Source organism: Megascapheus bottae, chromosome 6 (genome assembly GCF_031878675.1).
Source record: "Megascapheus bottae isolate mThoBot1 chromosome 6, mThoBot2.hap1, whole genome shotgun sequence".
In the NCBI taxonomy this organism is placed as follows: domain Eukaryota; kingdom Metazoa; phylum Chordata; class Mammalia; order Rodentia; family Geomyidae; genus Megascapheus; species Megascapheus bottae.
The window spans coordinates 28,123,874-28,140,113 of record NC_143514.1 but is presented as its reverse complement, the minus strand read 5'-3'; the positions used below and the strand labels follow the sequence as shown (position 1 = coordinate 28,140,113).

At 35.4% G+C, this 16,240-nt stretch overlaps 1 protein-coding gene across 5 annotated transcripts in view; it reads left to right on the top strand.

Annotated features, from left to right (window-relative positions):
- Positions 1-16,240, top strand: part of Adgrl2 (adhesion G protein-coupled receptor L2) — a 184,415-nt gene that overhangs the window by 102,905 nt on the left and 65,270 nt on the right. For all 5 annotated transcript variants that reach the window (XM_090334540.1, XM_090334542.1, XM_090334541.1 and 2 more), the window contains exon 3: positions 6,024-6,237. In XM_090334540.1, the coding sequence (XP_090190666.1) occupies positions 6,024-6,237 (214 nt within the window). The remainder of the gene's footprint in view (positions 1-6,023; positions 6,238-16,240) is intronic.

The following is a 16,240-nucleotide window of genomic DNA, read 5'->3' as shown; positions in this document are numbered from 1 at the left end:
TTGAAGAAAGTTGTCATCACTAAAAATTAATCAACCTATGCAGAACAAACAATGTGGAATATGTATTTGCAAAAGGCTTTGGGGTCCTTCTGTGATGAACAGCAAGACATTTAAATCGTTGTGGAGTGAGGACAAAGCTAGGCCACACTCACTCTGTTTCTATGATTTCGTGGTTCTTTCCTTAGGGCAAGGCTAGCCTTCCAAAGCACTGGCTTTGCTGTCAGGGAGAGTTGACTTGATATGGACTTGAGGGTAGAAACTAGTGCCCAACAGCATTTTCAATAAAGGTAACAAAGCAATGGGGAAGACCCCTGAATCCTGCAAACCCAACTGCTAATAGATCCACCCGAGAAGACAGTAACAGGCACATCTTGGAAATTAAATTTTATCTGCGTTTCTTTTTGAACTCAGGATGCTATCCCTGAGCTTTTCTGCTCAAGGCTAGTGCTCTATCACTTGAACTCTACTTCATGCTTACGTTTGGTGATTAACTGGATCTAAGAGGCTCAAGGACTATTTTAGGCTACCTTCTAATCTTAAAATCTCAGCCTACTAGGTTGCTAGGATTACAGGCAAGAGCCACTGTATTTGTGTGGATTTTTAATGAACAGGAAAGAGCTAGAGTGTTGCACACAAGTGAGGAAAGATGCTAGGATTTGATTAAGAAGTGCATATTGGAGACTCACAGGAAAACTTTGGCTGTTGCTGGGTGCACACTGCTGAGCAGGGAATGGGCAGCATAGCATGAGCTTGCAGCTTTTATGCAGTCTGTCCCTAGTCACTGAAGTTGACTTCTGTGAAAAAAATAAGAACAGAGTAAAAGAAAGTGAAACAATGAGCAGAGACAAGTAGCTGTGAACCATGGGAAACTCAGGTTCAGTATATCCAATCAAGATTCAAAAAAACGGAAAAAAAATGGCAGCACTAATAGCAACACTTTTCTAGAGAATGAAGTCTGAATCCAGAGTTAGTAACACTGTAAAATGTCTGGTTTTCTTTTTCTTTTTTGTTCTGGCAGTAGTGGGGGTTTTAACTGAGGTCATCACATCCTTTCTATCCCTCTCTCCACTGTTAGCTGGGTTTATAAATGTGTACCTCTGTGCCCCACCCTAAAAATGTACAGTTTTCATCCTGAAAAATAATCTTACAAGATAAGCAAGAAAGTTGACCCATATTCGGGGAAAAATTTAATAGAAGTTGCTTTGTTGTGGGCCCAAATGATAGATTTAGCAGATAAACATTTCAAAGCAGCTGTTATGTGTATGTTCACAGATTTAAGTAAAAACATTAGAGATTTAAGAGGAAATATAATGACAATGACTTAACAGTAGAGAAATGAAACTCTTTAAAAAATGCCTTAGAGAAACTCTTGGTATATCTTGGTTCTGCCAGCTTGTTGTAAGTAAATTAACATTTTGGTCCTCAAATCCACATGCCCCAACTTCATTGCACTGAAATTTTGATTCAGTAGATACAGAATGAGCTTGAAGAGTGTTTTCTTCAATAGCTTACTATGTGACTCTCATGCAGTTGTGATTGTTGCATACTCTTACAGTCACAGCTAATAATTTTTTTAAAATAAAGTTTACTTAAAATAGCTATTTAAAAGTATTATCGCATATGAAGCTAAAGGAGTTGAATTGAGAAATGGCATTCACACCTTCACTGATTTCAAGTTGTGACTCATTTTTGTATGTCATTAGTATGATATGGTATGATAAATATCATTAATATATAATTATTCCATAAGTAAATAAGTAGAGAAATATTGAGGCTTTAAATCAGGCAGGGAGAAGATTGAACCATTAATCTCTTGAGATTCCAGGAAAAATCATGTGAAAGAGTCCTGTGTTTATTTTCTCCCTTCTACTAAGGCTTGTGTTAAAATAGTTAATCCTTGCTTCTGAGAGTTTTCTCAGGATTTTACAAGTTACAGTGTTCATGTTAACTAGTGTTACGTTTATGTTTTAAGAAATTACTTGAGACTTGAGAGGGGCCGGGAGTTTGCCCTAGTGGTAGAGTGCTTACCTAGCATGCATGAAGACCCGGGTTCGATTCCTTGGTACCACATATATAGCAAAAAGCCAGAAGTGGTGCTGTGGCTCAAGTGGTAGAGCCCTATCCTTGAGAAAATCCAGGGACAGTGCTCAGGCCCTGAGCTCATGCCCAGGACTGGCAAAAAAAAAAAAAAATTACTTGAGGCAGATAATTTGGTAATTATTGATTCTTTGAAAATGTTTTGCAATAGCAGGTGAATCATTAAAAGGAACGTGACTGTTTAGACTCAGATGTAGGAAATCTACAGGAATTTGAAAAGCCATGACTTCTTAGGAAAGGAAATGAACATTGGGATCAGAAACAACTGGCTCAAGTTCATTCAGACACATTTTCCTATTTCCATAGGAACTGTTGGGATAGTATCTACTTTGCTGTCTTTTTATTTATGTGTGTCCATATTTCCACAAACATAATCTCCATTATTATTTGTATGCTTTGTAAACCTTCAAAGTGACTATTTCCTTTCAAGATATAACTAACGTACTTGGGTTATTGTAGGTCATATGGAAACTTAATGCAGTTAATTACAGCTGGCCCTGGTAGCTCATGCCTGTAATCCTAGCTACCCAGGAGGCTGAGATCTGAGGACCAAAGTTTGTAATCCAGCCTGGGCAGCAAAGCCCATGAGATTTTTATCTTTATTAACCAGCAAAAAACAAGAGGTGAAGTTTTGGGTCAAATGGCAGTATACTAGCCTTGAAAGAAAAGGCTAAGACATAGTGTCAATCCCAAGGCAGGGGATCATGGTGGGAGGAGATCTTACCGCATTACATTATAGCTTTTTAAAAAATCCTGGCCATTGATTAGACACACATGCACACACACGTACATGCACACGCGTACGCACACACACAGAGTCTCTGGAGTCTCAGAGATTTGTATGAGGCATAATAATCCTTGATGCTAAAGCAGCTACTATTTGATACCTTTGTTTCAAACTCTTTGAAATTTGTAATGGTAATTATTTCCAAATTTACAACTTAGACTCCTCTAGACATGTTTAATGTAAAACCTTTAGCCCCAGTGTTCACCACATACCAAATGTTTTGTAAATATTAAATACTTCTTTCAGTTGAAAACAGAAGCTTAGATAATGTAACATTCACAAATATATACCCTTTTATCTGCCCTGCATCAAACACTAAGGAGAAACTCTCGTGATACATAAAAACATGTAAATTGCCAGGCATTGATGGTTCACCTTTAATTCTAGCTACTCGGGAGACTGAGATCTGAGGGTAGTGGTTTGAAGTCAGGCTAGGCAGGAAAGTCCATGGGACATTTATCTCTAGTTAACCACCAAAAAAGCCAAAAATAAGCTGAGGTTCAAGTGGCATATCAGCACCCTTGAAGGGGGGAAAAAAAAAGCTCTGAGACAGTACTACGCTTTGAATGCAAGCCCTAGAACTGGCATGCATTGTATTATATTGTGCTAAACAAATGCTAGTTTAATCCAGTAAATTTTCCAGTTAATGCTAGTTTGATTCAGTGAATTGAGATTGTTATTTGCATGTTCTTTCTAGGTATTGATTATAACTAAGAACTTTTTCATGCCTATGCTAAATAGACATGTACTAAAAATGAACATGTCCAGTAAAATGCATATACTTAAATTTATAAAATGTGAGTAAAGTACGTAAAGATAAATGGCAATAGATAAGAAAGCAAGAATTTAGAAGGGGGTACATTTAAAAATTTTAATTGATAGGATTGGTAGTTTTAAATAATATTCACTGTTAAGAACTCAGAAGTTCTTTTCAGGGAAAGCTCAAGTATCATGATCTCTCCAGTGGATTCTGTATTAGACATATGCTGAATTACTTTAAAGTATGTTGATCTTTCCTTTCCTAATTTTACTTTCTGATTGTGACTTAGGTGTTAAAAATCTGTGTTATCAAAAATGTAAGACATTGAGCTGTGAAAGTTCCCAAAGGTCTTCCAAAAGTAGTGGAAAATTCACTAAAAGCTACAACTAAAATTTGAGAGATTAAATAAAAAACAAAATTACTCAGGTTAAAAAATATTGTAGAGCTTCATAGCTCCTGTTGTTAAATAAAACAGAAAGACGTGAATAATGGCTCCAAGCCAGCTTTTTAATAGCACTGCCATGTTTCTAGCACTCTAAATAATAATTTATTCTGCTTTTTTATATGATTGTGGTTGCATCTTTATGTCACTTGTTTAAATTTCCACATAGCCTTTGCCATAAAGAAATTATTTAACAGCTTCTTAAAGTCATGCAAGCATTTTCAAATGAAACAAATGTATCAATATTTTAAGCTGAGTGCTTTGTTCACTACAGGATAAAATAGGGAACTCATGTGCATACTTTGTGTGACTCTGTGTGAGTGTGTGTGTGTGTGTGTGTGTGTTTATGCGTGTGTATACATGTGCATGCATATACACTAGAATTTTGATAGGCTAGGACTATGTGTTGGAAGTTTGATCTATTTATTTTGAGTCCTGCTATTTGCCCAGGTCTATTTCTGTATTATCGCTTCCTTAAGAGGGGCCTCTCCATGTATGTTCAGAACTCTCCATAAACCATAGTGAAAGTATCTCAGGGGTTGGGTCTGCCATGCTCCCCTAAACCTCTTTTCCTCCGTTCCCTGTTCAGTGCAACTGTGATTATAGTTTTCTCAGTAGAATCAGGGTGTGGCTAAGTTTAAGAATTACTGGTGTTACAAATCCTGCTATGTGGTCCAGTTACTACTGAGGCCAAACTCCTGGCCCCTGGGAACAGTTTCTTTTACGTCTGTTCTTTATCTCTTAGATAGATACATGGATGGGCTCAATCATATGATGTACAATAATGAAGATTATAATGCTATATTGTGTATAAATTCAAAAGAGTGATGATATGATGTGCCTTTTCCTGTCATAAGTATGTTACTCATAAGTATAATAGTTATTTTGGGAAGAGAACTTTTAAGACAAATATTTTCATGATGATGCTTCTGCCAGCAATGAGCATCTCAGTTGACAAGACAGTAAGGCCCACATTACTGCAGAGGTATTACTCCATTGCACAGATGAAGACTGCTTCTTAATTAGTTTGTATTTTGGTATTTGTAAAAACTTGACAGTGGGTTTTTTTGTTGTTGTTGTTGTTTTGCTTTTTACCATTCCTGGGCTTGAGATCAGGGTCTGAACACTGTCCTTGGACTTTCTTAAGGATAGAACTCACTTCTGGCTTTTTTTTTTTTTTCCCTATGTATGTGGTACCGAGGAACCCACTTTGTGCATGCAAGGCAAGCACTCTACCACTAGGCCAAACTCCTGGCCCCATTGACAGTGTTTTTAATATTAATAAGTGTATCATTTTACAGTGATTTCTCCTCCCCCCCCTCTCTCTCCTTTCCTCCTTCCCTCCCTCTTTCCCTCCCTCCCTTCCTCCCCTGCCCTTTCCTTTTTTGTTGCCAGTCCTGGCTCTTGAACTCAGGGCTTCAGCACTGTCCTTGGGCTTTCTCATGGCTAGAGCTCTACCACTTGTGTCACAAACCATTTCTGACTTTTTCTATGTATATGTGGTACTGAGGAATCGAACCTGGGTCTTTTGCATGTTAGGCAAGCACTCTACCTCTGGGCCAAACCCCTAGCCCTACTATCACAGTGATTTCTAAATGGCTTACTGAGATGATACTTAAAACTAAAGGTAAAGGTAACTAATAATAAGTTTTAGGAATTTAACAGAATCAGTGTGTGAAGTCCAACATGTTGCAACATACCTGTAATCCCAGGAAAGGGGAAGGGAAGGATCTGTACTTTGAGGATAGCCCAGTCAATCATACTTCTGAGAGGAATAAAAGGTGATTGGAGAGGCAGGGAGGAGAAAATATGATGATTTCTGACCTCTCTTGGCAGTAGATCATTCACACTACTTGAAAAGTATCTTATTCAAAGAGTTTTTTCATATATGAGTTAGCATGGGTTCATGATTGTCTGACTGTTTTCTGTTCTTTCAGGTTTCAGTCGAGCAGCTTTACCATTTGGGTTAGTGAGGCGAGAACTGTCCTGTGAAGGTTATTCTATAGACTTGCGGTGTCCAGGCAGCGATGTCATCATGATTGAGAGTGCTAACTATGGCCGGACAGATGACAAGATTTGTGACGCTGACCCCTTTCAGATGGAGAACACGGACTGCTACCTCCCCGATGCCTTCAAAATTATGACACAAAGGTAAACAACTATATGTTAAGATCCCACTTCAGCTACTGGATCCTGGATGTGTAAAATTGTCTCCATTTCTATGTGTGAGAGTCAAACCCTTATCACCCTATAAGTATTACACTGAGGTTTGAATTTTTTCCCCTACCATTATGTCTTCTACAGCATTTAAATCTACATCATTTTAATACTGATCATAGACAAAATATGTAGTAGGTCACTAAACAAAGAGGAAGAATAGTATTTCAAATGTAATTTTTTTTTCAGGGTCCAGAATTTTGGACAGAAATATTTTCTGTAACCATGATATTTAATTGTCAAAATTGTTTTTAGTCATAATCTGTAGTTTTTATTTTTTTTTTAGCAATTTCAGTTTTACAGGAAAATTTGAACAGATACTACATAGAGTTGCCATATAAACCTAATCTGCATAAATACAATCTCCCTTGTTTTCAATGTTCCCCATAGTGGAACATGGCTTGTATTGGGTGACCTATTCTGACATATTTATTACACAGAATTCATCATTTACCTAGCATACAGACTTCATAGTTTACATTACGATTTACTCTGGGTCATGTGTATTATCTGGGTTTTATCAGATATTATATGTTATATAACCAGCATTGCTGTATCATTCAGCATAATTTCACTATCCTAAGGATATTCTGTGATTCATATCTTTCCTCCCTTTCCCGCACTGACCCCTGACAATCATTCCTCAATTTCTCCATTTTGCTTCTTCCAAAATGTCATAGCTGAAATCATTCATTATGTAACCTTTTCAAACTGGCTTATTTTACTTTAGTTGATAAGCATTTTTGTCACGTCTTTTCCTAGCTTACTAGCTCATTTCTTTTTAGTCGAGTAATATTCCATTGACGATATTTTACCACAGCTTGGTTATCTTTTCACACCTGGAAGGGCATCTTAATTTCTTTTTGAGTGTTGGCATTTATAAGTAAACCTACTATAAACATCTGACAGGTAGTTTTTTGGTGTGGACATAAGTTTTTAGTTCATTTAGATGAATGTCAAATGCTGGATTCCCTGATAAGATTATATGTTTTTTTTTTTTTTTAAAGAAAATCCTCAAGTTATTTTCCAAGGTGGCAGTATTGTTTTACATTTACACCAGCAAATGAATGGGTGTGTTTTTTGTTCCACACTTTGAACTCATTTACAAAAAAGACCCCTCTGAAATACTGACTTATAAGTAAATTTAGATTTTGCTAATAGCATTTGTTCTTTCTGATGCATTGTTGTTAAGGTGGTTCCACTGTGATGTTCTATCATAAATCTTAAGTTTTTAGCCTGTTAGCCCAGAAATCTATTGTAATTCACTATGTAAATATGTACTGATTTTTTTTTTGTTATTGAGTGTATGGTTATTGTATAGAGCAATTCACATGCGTATCAGTGTTCCTTTGTAACTATAAATAGTACTAAATGTCTTTTCTCAATCATTGTGAAAGTATTCTATTTTGACAGCTCAGTACACACACACACACACACACACACACACACACTACACACACACAAACACACACACACTAGCAGAGTTTCAAGAAAGAAATCAAGAAAATGGTAATTAGCCTCACTTATACCAGCAAGAATTAGATAGTAACCTGGTCATATAGAAGCAGTAAATGAATAAATACATGATTTATGAAGTAGTGGTACCAGTTACAGGCTTTTATATCCTAAGAGGATAGAGGGAAAAATCTAGCTTCAAGGTTAAATTTAATCAATTTAATCTAACTGATGGTTAAATTTGGGATGGTACAAATGACTTTTAGTTTGTTTATACCGAATAATTTATTCAGTAGCTTTTCTGTCCCGGACTTCTCCTCTCCTAAGCCTATTAATGTCTTAACCTGTTGTTTCTGCATATAATAATTGCATTTTATGTAACATTTTAAACCCAGGAGTTAGAGTTGCTGAGGATTTGAATTACTGAATATCCTATTGTTAGAACCACACAAAGACTGAAGAATACACTTCACATTCTAACTCCTTTCCATTCCATGTGGGTGATCAGCACTTTCTTCTTTTAAAATACTTCTGGCAATGTGTTATCCCATAACAAATAAAAATAAAAATTCCTAGTGCTGAAATTGGTACTAATTAGTATCCATACTAATTGCATGTAAATACTTAACACCCAACTTTGCTATCAGTAGTGGGTAATGCTATAGGTTTTAGAATTTAGCCAGGAAAAGCCATTAAAATGCAGTTGCTGTTCTGCCAGTTTTCTCTGGCAGACTTCATGATTATAGATTTTAGTTTGTGTGTTCTCTCTTTGACATACAAGCCTCTCAACTTTTGTATTGATCAGTCTTCATAAAGCTTTGTGTCCTAGTCAGAGCCATATGAAAGAATTTTGTTATTTAATTAATACATGTTCCCTGAACTCTCTTTAAAGGCAATCATAAACTTTATCCTAACCTTTTAAAGATCTTCAGATCTCTTTCTTATTAATGGTATTTTTCAGAGGAATAAAAATTAGCCCAAGGTAGCTTTTAATCATAGTTCATGTTTTACAGCATTTGGGAAGTTGGCTTATTTTATGCTTGCATTATTGTAAGTGCTTCCTAGTTTTAGTTCTCTTGCTTAGTATATTTATTCAGTACACTTATTTATTCCCATAGGATCTAAGCTTGCTATTTCTGAGAAACAACATTCATATTCTTTTATCCCAAGTGCTTTTATCTGTCTGTGGTGTCTGGTTTATCAACCATTTGTCCATTAGGGTGAAACATGTAAGGGGAAAAATAAATAACTCAGTTGCTACTAACCTGTCATCTCCATGCAATATACTTAAGATATTTTCTGTTACTTGATGTATTTCCACTAATTCTTGTACTCTTGGCTGAGTTGTTACAAGAAAAACAACTCATATTTTTTTGAGTAAGGATTTGAGTGGTTACAGGTATAGATTCTTGACCCTTATTAGTACAGTAATAAATAACCATTAGAACTATATAATTGGGCACGTACTTTGTATGTCACTTACTGATGGACATTTAAAGCAAAGCACTCATTATAGGAAGGGAAACTGTTGGCAGTTAAAAAAAATAAACCATATTAAACATTCACATTTAGTATGCAAGAAAGACATTATAAAGTGGCTTAGAAGACAGATCATCTAAGTACCTCTTATGGCCATACTTATCAAAGGAAGGAAAAAGAAATAGTGTCAACTCAAGGATGGTATACTATACTATACTCTCTTACTAATAAAACCTGATGATGTAACTCTGAATTTTGTAATTTTCACAGATACGATATGCCGAGTTTACCTTGTACTTTTTGTATTATGTCCATTACTTGACAAAGTCTGCATCATTTTTTCTCAAGATGTATTACTAGTTTTCAATGTATTAAGACTTATTTACATTAAGTAAAGTGCATAGTTTGAATAATGCTTTAAAAGTTGAATTTGTTTTGTTTTGGGACAGGTATCAGTTGAATGAGTCAGTTTTTATTTTGTTTTGATTTTTGGGCCCCCAGATGGGCCTCAGCTCTCTTTAGTGCTTGGATTACAGGTGTGGGCTATCACAAGAACAGGTGATCTGAAATAGCTAAAGAAAAAATTAACTTTTTTGATAATTCCTATTTATTTTTCTTTTTTTTGCCAGTCCTGGGCTTGGACTCAGGGCCTGAGCACTGTCCTTGGACTTTCTCAAGGCTTAGCACCCTACCACTTGAGCCTCAGCACCACTTCCAGCTTTTTTCAATGTATGTGGTACCAAGGAATCGAACCCAGGTCTTTGTGCATGCTAGGCAAGCACTCTACCACTAGGCCAAACTCCCGGCCCAGATAATTCCTATTCTTAAATATCTAAGAAGAGATATCAAGTTATAGTTTCTGTGATTTTTTTCCACATTAAGGCACAGTTGCTAATTATATTTGTTTCTTTCTTCTGCTCCCTTCCCTCAACAAAATTTCTTCCTTTTTTAAAATTGTCAGAGTAATATATTGAAGGGTTACAGTTACATGTATTACTTCTCACACACTGATACCCCTTTTCATGTTTGTGTCCTTATTTCCCTTCTCCCACCACCTCTCAGTCATCTCCAACAAAATTTAACATCAATACTGCTAAAATGGAACAATTCATGTTTTCCATCAGCTTTAGGGGAAAAAATGAGTTTAAAAAAACTCAAGATCTTTATCAGGACAATACATGTCACTTTGAAGCTTCATTGAAACTTTAGTATTTTAAATGTTGTTTAGTACTTTATGAATAACAACCAATTGTGACAAAGTAAAATTAAGAGTTTCTCATTTGAGTAATCCTTTTTTTAATTTAAAATTAATTTTATTTTATTATCAGGCTAATAATCTTTTAATGAGATTTCCAAGTTAAAAAATACCTATATATTATTGGGTAGAGAAAGCATGCTGGTATCTGTTTAGGATCAGAATGTAGATGATAGCTCTGTGGCACACATTATATACTCTGTCAATATTCCGTATATTGAATGACAAGGGAAAGAGATTTTCTCTTGAATTATATACAAACTATCATTGCCATCTATGATGGCTTTGTTAATTTTCTATATATTATGTTCTAAAATTATGGACATATAGACTGGAATAGCAGTATAATCACAAGAAAAAAATACCTGCATTGATACTATACAATGCATATAGGGAAGATTATTGTGAATAATGAGCTTTCTGATGACATTTCACTGATGCATAGTTGTCTGTCCTGCAGATTTTAATGACCCAGTCTTACTTTGCTATGTATTTCCTTAAACTTTATTATGGCAATTTAGATATTTGTGTGTGTGTGTGTGTGTGTGTGTGTGTGTGTGTGTGTGTGTGTGTGTGTTTTCTGCAGTTAGTTTTGGGGACTAATAATATCAAATGTTTCTAGGAAAGTGTCATTATGGTAAATTACAAAGAAGTGGTTTTGTCATTCTTTAATATTCCTTTATGTCATATAAACCAATTAAATAGACTGTATAAGTAACATATGTAATAGTATTCTCACATGCCATATGTATCTTGAGGAGGTTTGATTTTAGACATCACTTAAACATATTACCCATATCACATACCTGACAGAAATAGTTAAAAGGAAGACACCTTTACTTTGACTCATTGGTTGAGATTTTAGTTCATGATTGATGGATCAGTTGCTTTGGCACTTTATTGAAGAAACATTATCATGGTATTGGAAGACTGAAGCAGAGACGTTGATTACCTTTTTCAAACAGAAGTGTAGACTATCTACTCACAGGATGTAATCCCCCCAAAACCGCTCTCCATTGACATATTTCTTTTAGGCCCTGTGTCTGAAAGTTTCCATCACCTTTCAATAATGCTAGCCCATAGCACCTACAGTTGCCATTTGTATGGAGAAAACTTATTTATTTAAATTAATTTTCATTGGTGATAATTTCAACAAGGCTGGTTGCTGTTGACGCATGCCTATAATCCCAGATACTTTGAAGGCTGAGATCTAAGGATTGCAGTTTGAAGTCCACTGCTGCAGCAAAGTGTAAGACTCATATCTTTAGATAACCACCAGAAAGGCTGGAAATCAAGCTGTGGTTCACCAGCCTTGAGTGTCCCCATCCTGAGATCAAGCCATGTGTGGCCACATGCATGTACATGTGTGTCACACACATCAATATTTTAATAAACCAAAGGTTGTTTTCCTTCTTATTTCTGCTAGAAACTTACTACATGAGAAGACATGAATATTTGCATTTTCTAGGATATTTTGTTACTTGGCAATTTTCCCCACATAATATTCTGTGATGACATACACCTCAGATGATCTTAATTTATAAAATTAATTTAAAAAGATCTATATTAGTTATTCAAAAGAATATTTAAAAATAAGTTTTGGAAATCTTGATTGTGGGCTATTTGCTGAACAGTAGTGTGTCGTTTAAAATGTAGATAAGCTTGTCTGTTGGTTAGAATGATAGATACTAGTCTGAGCAGATACCTATCTGGTAAGTTGGTTTGGGATTTTGTGTGTATATTGCCGTTTATTTCAACCCTTGATAAGTAGACCTTTATTAAGCCGCAATGATTACTGAATGTGAAATGTAACTAAGATTATTTTTTATTCAAATATAATTTAAATATTCATCAAAGAGAAGTTATGCTTAAGACTGACAGAGACTATTAACATCAAAAAATATAATTAACTGCATTGGGTATCATGAAGCAGAGTTAGCCAAATAGCCGAGAGGTCTAATTGCTCTAGAGTTTGAGAAGCAATGATTTTATTTTATGCTTTAGCTGGGAATTAATAGTAATGTGGTTTCCTATGTGGGCCAATTAAAAGCTGCCTGTTAAGGTTCATTGCTCTATAAGAAACCCACTGAATATCGCTTAGTAAACAGGATTGACATGTCAGTGTGTACACAATGATAAAATAGGAAGAAAAAATATGAAGATGAGTAGTAGTATTAAGGAACTGTCTTTGAAACAATTCCCTGAACTCTTTCCCCTACAGTACTATAGTGGATGTTGTAGAGGCCTTTCACATTCTTTTGGGATATTTCCTCGAGTGCCAGGAGAGTTGCCTTTTGGTGGGCTCATAACCCAGACCTTCAGTAGAACGGAATGGGTCTACCAGGAGCCTTAACCTTTCTCCTCTGAGGGCAGCCTTTACTGAATGCCTGTGTAGGAAAGGTTTCCAGGCCTCCTCCAACTTCTTTTGTTTAATTTTAAGACTCTTTAGAGCTCTACCAACTTCATTGCTTCCTATTTTTGGTTCCACAAGGGACACTGTTGAATCTGTCCTGAAATTCATCTGTTAACTCTTCCTAAATCTGCTTCTGTCATGATGACACTGGCAGTGTAAGAGAGCTCCAAGAAACCTCTCATTGTGTCTGCCTCAAATTCTACTTCCTTTGTTGCCCTACTGAAGACAGGAGATGATATTAAATATAAAAACTCATCTTGTCTGTGGAATTGGTTATATCCCTTTTAGTAATCTAACAATTGTTTGTTTTTTTTTAAATCAAAGTTTGAGCAGAAACAAAGAAACACCCTAAAACAACAAAGAAAATAGCTCAAATTCATGTACTAAGAATTGTTTGTTGTATTCAGAAATTTTTTAGTACCTTTTTTCTGTTTTTTTTTAAATGAAAGTAATATTCTGACCTTTGAGTTTCTTTTTAGTCAAATGCAAAAGAAAGCATTACTGATTGAACCCAAAAGATTTTACTTGCCTTGGGTGTAGAGATTTAAAACTGAACCGGTTGTAATGGTATTTTGACATTATGAGGTTGCTGAAAAAATGTTAAAAGAGCAGCAGTAAGATTTTTTTCCAGGTTTTCCTTTTCTTAATAATCACATATAAAAATGCTTAATAATTTTTACCACGATTGCTAAAATATAAAGTACATCATGTCCTATATGAGAGTACTACTTTATTTTGCAGATAAAGCAATAATAAGATGTCACCCCTAGTGAAGTTTGCGTAAGCTGTAAAGAAAATCTTAAAATTGCTTGAGTTTAATATGAACAGTAAGATTGTATATGCAATAAAACAAATCTAGCCATTATATTCTCCCTGTTTAGATCTGTTGTGTGAGAATGCATATAACTTTGAGACGTGCACAGTTTTTCTTTTTTACGGTACCCAACCTATACCTGCTGGTAGCAGCATTTCAAAGCACTTGAATCTTCCTTTGACTAACTGAGCTAATGAACTAGATGAGCCTTTTTCAAATACAATCTGGTAAAGAATACAGGAATTACTTTTCCCCCAAATCTCCCTTACAGTGTAGACTTCCAGACATTTTTGGGGGGAAAGAAAGTAGTGAGTGAAGATAGGAAATGGGAAAATTCAATTCATGTTGAGAGGATGCTGAGACTTGTTTACAAGGATAGAACTTCTGTCTTCACCCTTCACGCCTTTTGGTAGCATGCTGCTCTATTAGCCACTTTGCTTCCTTCCTAGTACTATGCTTTCTCTTGCTCTTAGACTAAGAAAGAAAGCTTCTTTCAAAGGTTGCATTCTTTGTATTTTTCAAAATCATGTGATAGTTCTAAAAAAGAGTATAACTAAGATGTGAAAGCCTTAGTATTAACATAGCAGTGCCACATGCATTTTGTTATTCTGTGCACACATATTATTTGAATGTGATGTATTTTACAAGATTGTTGTTTCCAAAGCATATATATTTCTATATCTACCATATAGCTGAAGATATTGTCTTCTGTTACTTTTTAGTAACAGAATCACTGGTGGATATGATGCTATATTTTTCTTTCTCCTCTTTTTTCCCCTCCCCCCTCCTCTTCCTCCCTCTTTCCCTTCCTCCCACTCTCCCCTCCCATCCACCCACCCTCTTTTGGTAGGTAATTTCGTTGCCTTTGTGTCTGAGTTGTAGCAAAAGGATACTTCCCCTGATCCTCTGCTTTATAAAATGAGAGCTCTTCTGGTGATAGTTTGTAGATTGAATGTGCATATGAGTTGGTGTTCAGTTATCAAGAATGCCATCAGCAATGCCTTGTTGCTTTCTTATCAGCTACTTCCTGCTGTCAGCTTGGCACTTATTTCAATAGAAAAGGATTTGCATCAAATGTAATGCCTTATTATATACAGCTAACGTGGGGTTTTTAATTGTGTAAACACATGAGACTCTTGCAGTGGTAGTCAATTTGATAAAAGGATTAGATTATGAATATTTTGTCATGATTAAAGATTAGTTATGATTTATCAGAAGGAGGCCAGTGAAATTTGTCATATACTTATCAGTTAGGTAAGAATGATTAAATTTGAGAGTGCATAAACTACAAAGTATCCATCTCTTCAAAATCCATTCCTTATGAATTTGATTAATATATTCAGATATGCATATTAAGGATTATTTTTGGCCTTCTACACCTGCTCTGTAGAATATGAATTTTCAGCTCTTGGCCCTTATTTATTTTCCTTTTGTTTTACAAATTAGTCAGATAAACATCCATATAAAATTTCTGTATTTTCCTTAAAGAAATGACACCTAGAATGATTGAAATAGTAAATTTCATAAATTGTAAATTTATGTAAAAAGAATTCTTTGTTAAAATTTAAAAGAATAAGTCTAATATTTTGTAAAGTATTCATTGAGTGAATATTTTTTCTGACAAAGCACTAAGAAGTATTTGGACAAACATTTAACAGGGATGTAAAACCCAGGTCTTGTTGACAACTGAAGTTCCCCAAAGTCTTTGGAAAATAATAAAAACCCTTACGTATATACCTAACAGCTTAATTCTACATGTGGACGATAGTTGGTAAATTCAGTAACAAGTAAATTACAGATTATAAAAGAGATGAAATAAAGCAGAAAGTGATTAATTATTAAACTAATTTTGTAGACATTTATTGCTCCAGAGAGAGGAGAGAAAGATCATTGAGGGTTTGGGTGATCAGAGAAATATGTAATACTACCTGGCCTGTATAGTTTCTGCTGGCTTTGCCTATACCTGCTCAGCTGAGATGCTGTGCCTCCTTGCTTGGCTCTTCCAGTAGGGAAGAAAGTAATCACAGATCTTATGCTTCCCTGCAGTTAGAAGGGAGTATTTCCTCAAATGGAAAGCCTTGTGTCCTGAGCTCTAATAGTTTGTAAGGTCATTCAAATGCATGTCCTTACCAAGGAAGATGCATTTTAAGAAGTATCTAGACTAATTTCTGTGAGAACTCAGACCTTTCCAGGGTTGTTCATTCCTTTGTTTTAAGCATGCTAGTATGCTGTCGTGGATTCTGAAAATATACATGAAAGATTGTACCCATTGTCATGCGTTTTACAGAATCCTGTACTGTACTGTGCATTTGGTGCAGGGTTGCTTTTTTGAAGGCATAATTGTTGGTTAATGTTTGGCACAGTATTTAGTGTTGGTTTTCCTGTATTCATGAAGGACTAGATGAAGTCAGTGAAGTTAAATGGTCAAAATATTTAGAAGAAACTGCCAGGTAGCTCTGTGAATGAGGAGAAAAGGAAGTAGAGGGGTTGAGGGTACTGGCACCGGAAGAGAATTTCAGTT